Source organism: Sturnira hondurensis, unplaced genomic scaffold, assembly GCF_014824575.4.
Source record: "Sturnira hondurensis isolate 20B ecotype Veracruz unplaced genomic scaffold, ASM1482457v3 Scaffold0022908, whole genome shotgun sequence".
NCBI classification, from domain to species: Eukaryota; Metazoa; Chordata; class Mammalia; order Chiroptera; family Phyllostomidae; genus Sturnira; species Sturnira hondurensis.
The window spans coordinates 6,012,779-6,023,433 of NW_028095539.1; the positions used below are offsets into that span (position 1 = coordinate 6,012,779).

The 10,655-nt window shown below is 54.1% G+C and overlaps 1 protein-coding gene across 2 annotated transcripts in view; it reads left to right on the plus strand.

The window, feature by feature from the left end:
* FUBP3 (far upstream element binding protein 3) overlaps positions 1-5,742 on the plus strand; it is a 48,662-nt gene extending 42,920 nt beyond the window's left edge. For both annotated transcript variants that reach the window (XM_037036351.1, XM_037036352.1), the window contains 4 exons: positions 18-94; positions 2,449-2,520; positions 3,596-3,723; positions 4,483-5,742. In XM_037036351.1, the coding sequence (XP_036892246.1) occupies positions 18-94; positions 2,449-2,520; positions 3,596-3,723; positions 4,483-4,491 (286 nt within the window). In that variant the 3' untranslated portion in view covers positions 4,492-5,742. The remainder of the gene's footprint in view (positions 1-17; positions 95-2,448; positions 2,521-3,595; positions 3,724-4,482) is intronic.
* The last annotated feature ends 4,913 nt before the right edge of the window (positions 5,743-10,655 follow it).

Genomic DNA, 10,655 nt, shown 5'->3' on the forward strand with positions numbered 1-10,655 from the left:
GTGACTGTCCTCCACAGTGGCCCTCCGGCCTTCCTGACCCAGGGCTGGGGCAGCACCTACCAGGCGTGGCAGCAGCCGGCACAGCAAGTCCCAGGTGAGTCTCCCCGAGGAGGAGGGGCTGGTGCATCTGAAATGGTCATCTGAAATGGTCTCAATGTGGCTCTGTCAACGGGTTTGGGATACCCCTCTGCAGAGGTGTCGGGGGGGGGGGCGGGGGCCTCCTGGGCATCGGGAGCTTCTGTGCCCCCCGCAGCTGGGCAGGGTCAGGGGGGCTGGCTCTTTCCTGGCCCACCTTCTCAGCCCTTTCCCTCTACTATGTCTTCCTCCGGCTGTGGGCAAGGAGGGCCTGTGGGCTGTTGGAGGGTGTGGCTTGCTTGGCCCTCCAGCCCCCCGCCTGTCCTTTGCCCCTCACCCTGTGCTCTCCAAAGCAGCCCCCAGCTTGCGGGTGCCCTGCCAGGCCCCTCCTTTGGCTGGAAGGTGACTGTCTTCCCCTCTTCTAAGACAGTCAGCACCGTTTTAGGGCTCCTCCTGTCTCCTGAATGGTTCGGAGAACACGTGCTAGAGAGCTCCGTTGAGTGACTCTCCGAGGAAACCGAAGGAGAAGGTCCTCGTGGGAGGGAAGCCCATGCCCCATGCTGCAGTCCCACGTTCGCTCTGAGCCTCGGTCTCAGCCTGTTGCTGATAGAGCCCACCTGGCACAGTCTAGGGAACGAGTGTGTGTGCGTGTATGGTGGTGGTCGTGTCTGCAGAGAGCCCTGACTGGTGTTGGACCACAGGCCAGGTGTCACAGCTGAGCGTAGGGAGCAGCCCAGGGCCCTGCCTCTTCCTTTGAGCCGAGTGCTCGCAGGGCAGCCCTGCCCTGGACCCTGGTCAGGGCCGCAGCTCGGGCCCCGGCCGGGTTGGGAGGCCCGTGCTCCCTGGCCTTGGCATGCTCCGCCTCCTCTGGGCTGTGAAATCGTGTGGTTGTGGTTTTCTCTTTTCTCCTGCCATATTTCTTATTAAATGTCCTAAACACATAGAATATTTTTTGAAACTTCGCTGTGACTACCACGTAGATGCCACCATCCTTTGTCATGGGACTCTGTCCCGGAGCCTGGTCGTGCTTTGTTTCCTCCTGTTCCTGAGATTGGAGGGTGACCCAGAGATGTGTAAGGTGCCTGGGGTTGACTTCACACTCGTCCCATCGCCCGGGACAGGGACCTGTGAGAGGTCCTAGACTTGGGGCGCACATCTGCACATCGAAGCCCAGGGACACCCGTTCTCCTCCCTCGGGGACACTGACCTAGGGGCGAATGGTTCTGCAGAGGCCCGGCCGACTACCGGCCCGAGGTCTGGAGGAGAAGTAGGCATTTGGGCTGAGGAAGAAGACATGGGCACGCCCAGTTTCCGGCCTCTGTTCACCAGCCTCCATCTTCCGGGGGAGCTCTGTTGGTTTACTTAGGGGGGTTGCAGATTGAGAATTGGGTTTGGTCGGTGAGGTCTGGTTTTAAAGAGAAGGTCTGCTGCCCACACCCTCCGTGTCCAAGGGCGGACATCCGGCTGCCCACAGCCTTCACGCCTGGCCTTCCCTTCCCCCAGGCCAGGTCCCCCTGCCCTGCGCCCCTGCCTGCTCTGGTGGGCCCGCCCTGGCCCAAATCACACCCATCGCCCTCGTCCCCTCACCCCTCTGCTGTCCTCAGGGTGTTCACCCGTGGGGACGTGTGGCTATGCGACACACCTACTGCCCTGTCCTTCGTGCCGCAGGCTGGCCTCACTGAAGACAAGACACCGAAGGGACCGCAGCTGGCCTCACCTGGTCAGGAAGCAAGGTCCCAGCTTGGCGCTGGGTCACCCTTCATGCTCTCCGTGCTCCTGGGCAGGCAGGGCCCCTGCCGCACTGAGAAGGCAGCAGCTTGCACAGGAAGGGGAGGCGGGCTCAAGCCCATCCTGCCCCTTGCACCTGCCTCAGAAAGCAAAGACCAGGTTGTCACGTGCCCCGCGGCCCCTTACTGAGGGGCTTAGTTTGTCTGCACCCGGAGCTCAGGCTCCGGACAGTGTCCCAAGTGTGTGCTATGGCTCTGCTTGTGTAGAGGTGACGCCACCAGTCCTTGAACAGAAGGGACAGGTTAAGAGTGTGCCCAGCGCCACTTGGACTCTGTCCCGTCGGGAGGTGCATGCAGGGAGCTTGGCCGACAGTGCACCCGGCCCTCGGGCTCTGCCCCCAAGCAGCCCCAGCCCGTCTGAAGCGGGTGGCAGCTGTTCCTGAAGTTGCCCTTGAGGGGCAGCGGCCTGCCCAACCCCAGCCTCCAGGAGATCTTGGTTGCATGGATGCCACCTTCTTCCAGGGCCACCAGGCCTGGACTGTGCTGCAGTGGTGTGTGGCTGGAGGCGAGTGAGCAAGCACGTAGAGCAGGGCCTGGAGTCAGCAGCCAGGCCGGGGGCCTGACTGCCTTTGTGTTCCCCACGCAGGCCAGCAGAGCCAGCCGCAGAGCAGCCAGCCCGACTACAGCAAGGCCTGGGAAGACTATTACAAGAAGCAGAGTGAGTGCATTGGCCCTCCCAACGACCAGGCCCAGCCCAGCCCCAGCCCCCAGCTCCAGCCCCCAGCCCCCATGCCTGCAGGCTTCTCTGTGCACAGCTCCCTGTCCCCTCATTCCTCTTAACACCCCCCATCTGAGTCAGTGTGGGTGCTGTCCTCTGTGTCTGTCCTTCTGTGTGTCTCGGGGTGTGTGCCAGCCTCCCGCCTCCCCTCCGCCACCTTTCCCTCCCTTCTGGACTCCAGGGGCCGTGCCACCTGAGCTGGGCGACCAGTGACCGCAGCTCTGGTCCCCTTTAGAACAGCGTGGCCAGGGCGCAGACCAGCTGTGTGCTGTCCCCTGCCTGTCTGGCTGCTGCCGGGTCTTTTTGGCCAGCTCAGAGAGACGACCAGTGGGGCTCAGGGACCGGGGCCTGCGGCTGGAACAGGTGTTGTGGTGTTCGTTTTTCTTGAGGAAGCTCATCTCCTTAAGAAAGTGAACTTGGTTTTTTTTAATGGAGGGAGAAAACCAACAATAGCAACCCCCAAACCCCAGGTGAATCATTTCAAATTAGCCCTGATTCTCTGGGCATGTTCCAGAATGGCGGAGCCTGGGCGCTCAGGTGTTGGCGGAAGAGGTGCCTCACATGGCTTGAGTCTGGGGTGTCACTGGCGAGTTGGAAGAGCTCAGGTCAAAGGCCGTCAAAGAAACGGTCCCCCTGGTGTTTGAGTCATCACTGAGGGAGGGAGGTCACCATCACCCTGTGAAAGTCCAGGGGCTGCTATCCCCCGGCCTCTACCCAGTCCAGTGTCTCCTGCCCCACGCCCCCAGGCCGAAGGCTGCAGAGAACAGAACCGGGCTCTGGGAAGACACCTGCGAGGGTCTTGAGGGGCGGGACGGGGCGGAGCAGAGCGGCAACGCCAGGCTAACCAAACTTTTGCCCCCAGCACTGTGGCCCCGTCTCACCAACATCCCAAGGTCGAGAGCGACAGGCGTCCTTCCAGACACCCGCGTCTTTAGGAAGGGACCCCTCCCGGTGTCCTCCACTCCCCTCCGTGCGACCCCGCCCCTGATGAGCGCTGTTTCCCCTTGTCCACCAGGTCACGCTGCCAGCGCCGCTCCTCAGGCCGGCTCCCCGCCGGACTACACGATGGCCTGGGCGGAGTACTACCGGCAGCAGGCCGCCTTCTACGGGCAGACGCTGGGGCAGGCGCAGGCCCACAGCCAGGTGTGTAGCCGCCCCGGCCCCGCAGAGGAGAGGGCTCGGTTGGGAGCCGAGCGGCACCCGGCTTCCCCACCGTGTATGAGAACGCCAAGCGCAGGTGACTTCCGGCCGGCGTGGCCCAGTGAGCAGCGACCGTGAAGCTCACAGCCGCTACTGCTCTTGGAGAGGGTGGTGTGACCCGGCTGCTCCCTCTGCAGCCTGCGGTTGGCAGTGAGGGGTGGCAGGAGCAGGCTGGTCCACGGGGCAGAGCGCCAGAACCTCCCTGTCGCACGCGGAACCCCGCAGCGCTCTGTCCAGCAGAGGCCGAAATGCATTTCGTATTCACGGAGGGAAGGGGGCCAGGTGCTGCCCCAGGGCATGTTTCAGGGGACCTGATGCCACGTGGGTCCCCATGGACAGCAGAGGCCCCAGACCTAAGCTGATTGACCATCTCACTGCCAAATTGGCCCTCTGTGCCCGGGTGCTGTGGAAGCAGGTGTCCTGGCTTGTGGGCGACCCTGAGGAGAAGTATCGCGAGCTCACTCCCCCGTCCCTTCTCAGTAACCCCCGCAGAGAGACCTGGGACCCTCAGTGCAAGCGAGGTCGTGCTGGGCCGGAGCCCCGGCTGGGGGGAAGGTGGGAGACACCGCTGGCTCAGGTGCCTGGGGCGGCTCAGAGGGGAGGGACGCCCGGGCATTGCCTCCCGGACGCAGCCTCAGGCTGGACGCAAGGCCCCAGAGGGCGCTGCCACTGCCGAGGGCTGACCTCTGTCCCCTCCCACAGGAGCACTAGGACGCGGCCGCAGACCCTGAAGTCACCGGAGCGGGACCTGTTTGTAGCGGAGGGTTTTAGATTTGCAAACATTTTGATGATGAAGAACCTTTGTTTTGTTCTGTGAAACACTATTAACAGAATTTTTCTAAAAATCGGGAAATTAGTCACTAAACTTGCTGATAATTTTTGTTATTTCAAATGTGGAAGCTCCCGTACTTTTTGGAGCGATAGCTGCAAATTCAGGCAGCAGGCTGTGCCTCGTAACAGTGACATTTCAATTTCAACTGGTGTGTTTTTGTTTTTGTTTTGTTTTGGGTTATTTTGCGTGTCTTTTTATTTACAGTTTCTGTTGCAACAGAAAGTGGCTTGGAAGTCTTAGGTGGTATGTAACAAATTATTTTTAAAAATTTTTAAACAATATTTAAATGTTCTTAAACGTGTAAATTCATTAAATGTTTTACTTCTAATTTCTTGTACTTTTGGCTGTCTGATTTTATTGCATTTTTTTAAAAAACTGAGCTATTATGTATTGTAATTAATTATGTGAATTCTGAATTAAGACAGAATTGTGTTGCTGTCCGACAGGGCCTGGGAGGGGCGTGTCATGGGGTTTGTATGATTTCTAGAGTTCTAGGGGTGATATAAAAACGTTCACGTGTCTAGCGTGTGTTGTCATGTCTCCGTCTCCTCTGAAATTGTGTATCTAAGGCCTCCAAGCTTGTTTTAGAGACAAAACAAAAAACCTTTGTCTATTCTCAGAAATATACTGTTATTTTTTAATATTAAAGAGAAATTCAATATAACTTTTAACACTGTGGAACATTAAACCGCATAAAAATGTAGTAACTATTTTTTAATTCCAAAGCATTCTTTGCTTTTTTCTTTTAAATATTTTTTAATATTTGTCAGATTAACTAGATGAATAAATAAATCTAGTATTAACCACAATATGAATTAAATAACTTTGATTTAATAAAAGGGATAATATTTCCAATGTTTACTGTAGTCATGCATCCTGTACAGATAACATGTATTTTTAAAGGAGAGAAAAACAGACTTGAAGCTATTTTTCCTGCATTTTTAATTGACCTGGGAGACATTCCGTTTGAAATGTACTAAAGTTACAGTTTGTTTTTTCTTGTTTTCCTTACAAATGCTTGAAATGTCTAACTATTAAAAAATGGTCGTTGGAAATCTTATGCATGTTTTAAAGAAAGTGGTCTTTTTATTTGACTGACAATTCATTTTACACTCTATATAATAAAATGTCCACAAGACACCTTGTGGGTGAAGTATGTGAGTGTTTGCTTTCCATTTGCTTGTCTCTCCCGCTACCCCCCGCCCGCCGGCCCTGGAACGAGAAGTGAGGGCTCTTAGCCTGCGCGACCCAGATTTCTAGCTACCTCATCAGGTTAATTTCATTTTAATAGCTTTGTATAATTTGACACTTGGACTTGAGAGCCTAGGTCACTGTCAGCCCCTCCGTCTTACCTGTCACGAGTCAGCCCTCTCCGGGCTGTGGGTGTGGCCCAGCAAAGTCAGGAGCAGTGTCCCCGGCAGGCTGGCGGAAGTGGGGCTGGAGTCAGGTGGAAAGGGTGGGCTCCCCTTCCCGGAACCGAGTCAGTGCCGCCCCGCCCCGCCTGAAACACTGGGACTGAACCCCTGGTGGCCTCGTGCACTGGCTGCTGCCGCCCAGAGTGGCCTGCCCCCATTTCTCTGGCTGCAGCTCCTGTGACCTGCTCCCACCCGGTCCCCAGCACTCAGCCCGTGGCTGTGCAGTGGGTGTCACTTCTGTCGGCCCCGTGCCCCTGTGGGACACTGGGTTGCTGGGAGAGCCAGAAAGTGCTAGCAAGGTGCTCATTTGGTTGCTGTTTTCACTAAGAAAACGTAAAGCAGTGTCCTTACCCGTAGGGTTAAGTCCTGAGGGGTCCTCTGGTTTGAGGACACATGAGGGCAGTGTGGACCCTGGACCAGAAGGATATTGAGGAATAAAGCTTAGCCTTCATCTCCTTTCTCCCCCTTCCTTTCCTGTTGATGGAAGCACCTGGCCCTGGACCCAGCGCTCGACTCAAATACTTGAGCCTGCCCTGCCTCTACCGCTGGCCTCACGCAAGCATCGTCTCTTCATTCAGACGCAGGGAGCTGGCAGGACCCTGTTGGGAGCCCTCCTGTGGCTCGTGCTCGGGTGCGTTCCCAGTTCTGGTCCCTTTCTTTTCTCTACTCGAAGCCCTAAGAGGCGGGGGAACATCTGCGGCTCCTTTAGGCCGAAAAGGGGTGTGGAGAGCAGCCCATCTGCAGCCGTTCTGAAGCCTGGGAGCCGGAAGACGAACGGGGGAGAGGGAGAGGGCATCTTTAACTACACCTCCAGAGAATCGAGTTTGACGTTGAAAAATTGAATAGTAAAAGCCACTTGAGGGGGAGGAGGGGGTTGAGCAAGAGGAGGGCATAAACGCTGATGATGGGGGTGGGAATTAGGGAGAGGCATTACAGGGAAGACTTCCTTCTAATTCATCTTCCAAGCTCCGTGCCAAAACAGCATTTGGCATGGTTCGCAGGGAGCGATTGTGTGATAATGAACCCCAAGGTGTCCCTTAATTGAAGACTGAGCATTGCGGTTTGTGCCAAGAGTCATAAATGGTGCAGGCTTGCGGGAGGATGCATTTTCTTAAATGTATCGGTAAGTACAGATTAGCGCTTGTCCCCAGTGAAATGCCCATACTATAAATTATGGAAATCTCTCTCTCTCTCTCTCTGATGCAACCTTTTATCGAGAGGGGGGGGGGACGACAGGGTGTAATACAGCAGGAGGCGGGGGGGAAAGTTTGCAAGCATATGAAATTTGGCCTCATTAACATGGCGCCCACGGAAGATGGTTTCCATCAGCAGTCTGGTGTCCTGGAAGGCTAAAGTGCTCGAAATGTACCAAGTTCAGCGATTGTGTTCCATTAAGAAAGCTGCGTGGTCATCACTGAAAGGACAGCCTGTGTGTTTGGGGAGGCAGGGGGTGGGGCGGGGCCCAGTCTGTCTTCTGAGTTCTTGCCTCATCTCCCACCCTCCACCGCACATGCACACTAGGTCTCTGCCGGCCACCCAAGTTCACTATTCAAGGATGCAGCTGGACTATTTCCAATTCACCCAAGCCTGGGGGCTGGAGGTGGGGAACTCCCTAGCCAGTGTGCCTCCATCAATGCCCCTGTCACAAGGTTGGAGGAAATGCCTTTCTGGTGACCACCCATGATGTTCTATAGCCCCACAGTAGGGTTGGCTGGGGCCCAGAGGACCCGCTGCAGGGCCTGGTCCAAGAGGGCATTGGGACACACCATGGAGACCCAGCTTCCAGCTGGCTACAGCGGTGCAGTTTCTGAGCCCCACCTCTGGTCCACTGGGGCCCAGCTGGGGTTTTTTTTTTTGAGATGGGCTAATGCAAATGGTCCTGATAGACTCTTAGAGATTAATGGCCAGAAAGTGGCTTGACACACGATTCCACAGGGGGTGCTGGCCCTGGGTCTGCGTCTCGTGTGGGATAGAAAGGGAAGTGAAAATGAACCACCGAGACAATGGGAACCCTTGCTGGCCTTTGTCCCGAGGGATCAGAAGCAGCTACGAAGGGGGCTCTGGCCCTCCCCAGGCACGTCCTTTGACAGGGCCTCCACACCTGGGGAGGTAGTCAGGACTAGCCCCCCTCTTACAAAGGAGGGCTCACAGTCAGAAGCTTAGGGTGTAGGGGCCAGTTCTGGCCAAGTTCTATGCTGCACTGAGTCCAGGGCCTCCACCGAGAGCATAGCAGATGCCCACAAGGAGCTTGCCATCAAGTAGGGGACACTGTAGCCACCACCAAATGAAGTGGTTGACAGACTGGAGAAACTGTCCTGAAACGTTAGTGTCACGTGCCAACCACAGGTCAGACCCTACATGTGCATTACTACAGTCGATCATGTTTTTTTAAGATTTATTTATTTATTTATCTTTCAAGGAGAAGGAGACAGGGAGAGAAACATCAATGTATGGTTGCCTCGCATGCATCCCCTGCTGGGAACTGGCCTGCACCCCAGGCATGTGCCCTGACTGGGAATCGAACCGTGATCCTCTGGTTCGCAGGCCTGCGCTCAATCCACTGAGCTACACCAGCCAGGTCTACAGTCAATCATTTTTTAATGGAGAAATTATAGTTTATCTATACAATGGAACATTACAGTGCATTGAAAGTAAATGAACTGCCATCACATGCTACAATGCAGATGAGTCACACAAACATCATGTTGAACAGAGCCCTGGCTGGTGTGTGCTGCAAACCGAGGGGTCACCAGTCCGATTCCCAGTCAAGGCACGTGCCTGGGTGGCGGGTTCAGGTCCCCAGTTGGGGGGGGGGGTGTGAGAGGCAGCTGATGGATGTTTCTCTTGCACATCAATGTTTCTCTCCCTCTCTTTCTCCCTCCCTTCCCCTCTCTCTAAAAAATAAATAAAATCTTATTTTAAAGTATGTTGAGCTGAGGGAGCCAGAATATGCACTGTATGACCCCACTTACCGAAGGGCCAGTGGCAGAAGTTGCCTGGGGCATGCTGTGGTTGGGAAAGAGTGTGAGGAAGGCTCCCGGGCGCTGGTAAGATTCTCCCTCTTGGTCTGAGGGGAGTTACATGAGTGTACTCAGTTTGACAATATCCATGAGTCTATCTATACACTTAGGATGTACGCATTTTCCACATATATATTACAAACATATTTCAATGTAAAGTTTAGTTTTTAAATCCGCTGACCTGACACTGTTAAAAGTTGCAGATTCCTAGACTCCACACCAACTTACGGAACCAAATTGCCTGGGAGAAGGGAACAGGATTCTGCATTTAAGCAAGCTCCCTGGGTGACTCTCATGTAGGCTAAGGTTTGAAAGCCGTGGTTGTGAAAACTATTTAACATTAGGAAAATTATAACTAAGGGCGGACTCTGGAGGCAAAATTTCTGGTTCAAATCCAGCCTCTGCCATTTAATAGCAGAGTGATGCAGGGAAGGTATTGCCTCAGTTTCTCCAAGCGAAAATGAGGATAATAATAATAATACTTATCCTAGATGACAACTGATCAATGTATCTCTCACACACAGATGTTTCTCTCCCTAAAAAAATATTATTTTATTTATTTATTTTTAAAGAGAGGGGGAGGGAGGGAGAAAGAGAGGGAGAGAAAGATCCATGTGTGAGAGAAAGACTGATCAGTTGCCTTCTGCACGCCCCCAACTGGGGACCTGGCCCACCACCACCCAGGCATGTGCCCTGACCAGGAATTGGGAATCGAACCCATGATCTTTCAGTTCACAGTCCTGTGCTCAATCCAGGAAGCCACACCAGACAGAGCTATTTTCTTTCCCTTTATCATCTAACTTCCTATCATAAAAAATTTCATTAGGGCCCTGGCTGGTGTAGCTCAGTGGACTGAATGTGGGCTTGCGAACCAAAGGATCACGGTTCGATTCCCAGTCAGGGCACATGCCTGGGTTGCAGGCCAGGTCCCAGCAGGGGACGCATGAGAGGCAACCATACATTGATATTTCTCTCCCTCTCTCCTTCCCTTCCCCTCTAAAGATAAATAAATAAAATCTTAAAAAATCAAAAAAAGAAATGCAGGAAGAGCCAGATGATCTGGTCCAAGTGCCTTTATTAAAAAAAAATTTTCATGAGGAAATGTTTTTGAAAGTGAGTAACTTAAGGTTTACTTAATTTATGATGCCCACATTTCTTAAGGTCCTCCTAACATCACGGACAGATGACACGGTACCGTAAGGGAAAACCCTTCAGGGCTAACTGCACTGGCTACGGCACATGGCACATCGTTAATGCGGAAGAAAGCAGGGCAGTCTCTGCAAGGTAACTCATCTACTGCAACCGGAATGAGCGCAGGGAGGGACCAAGGCTTCATGGGAGCAGGAACATGTCTGGACACCCTCCCTCACTTCCAGCCGTTGGGAAGAGGTACCTTTCAATGGAGGTTCATTACCTCCCTTGTGGAAGCCCACGGGCTCTCCCTGAGTTTTCTGCACTGGCATCAGTCATTCTACGGCATCTGGATAGGCACATACACTTCTAGGTTTGTGTGAAGCCAACGGAGGTATCCAGGGTGAGGTCACCCACGGCACTAACATCACCGAGAAAAACGGGTCGGTTTTCAAGCAAACATTTAGGTACCCTGTA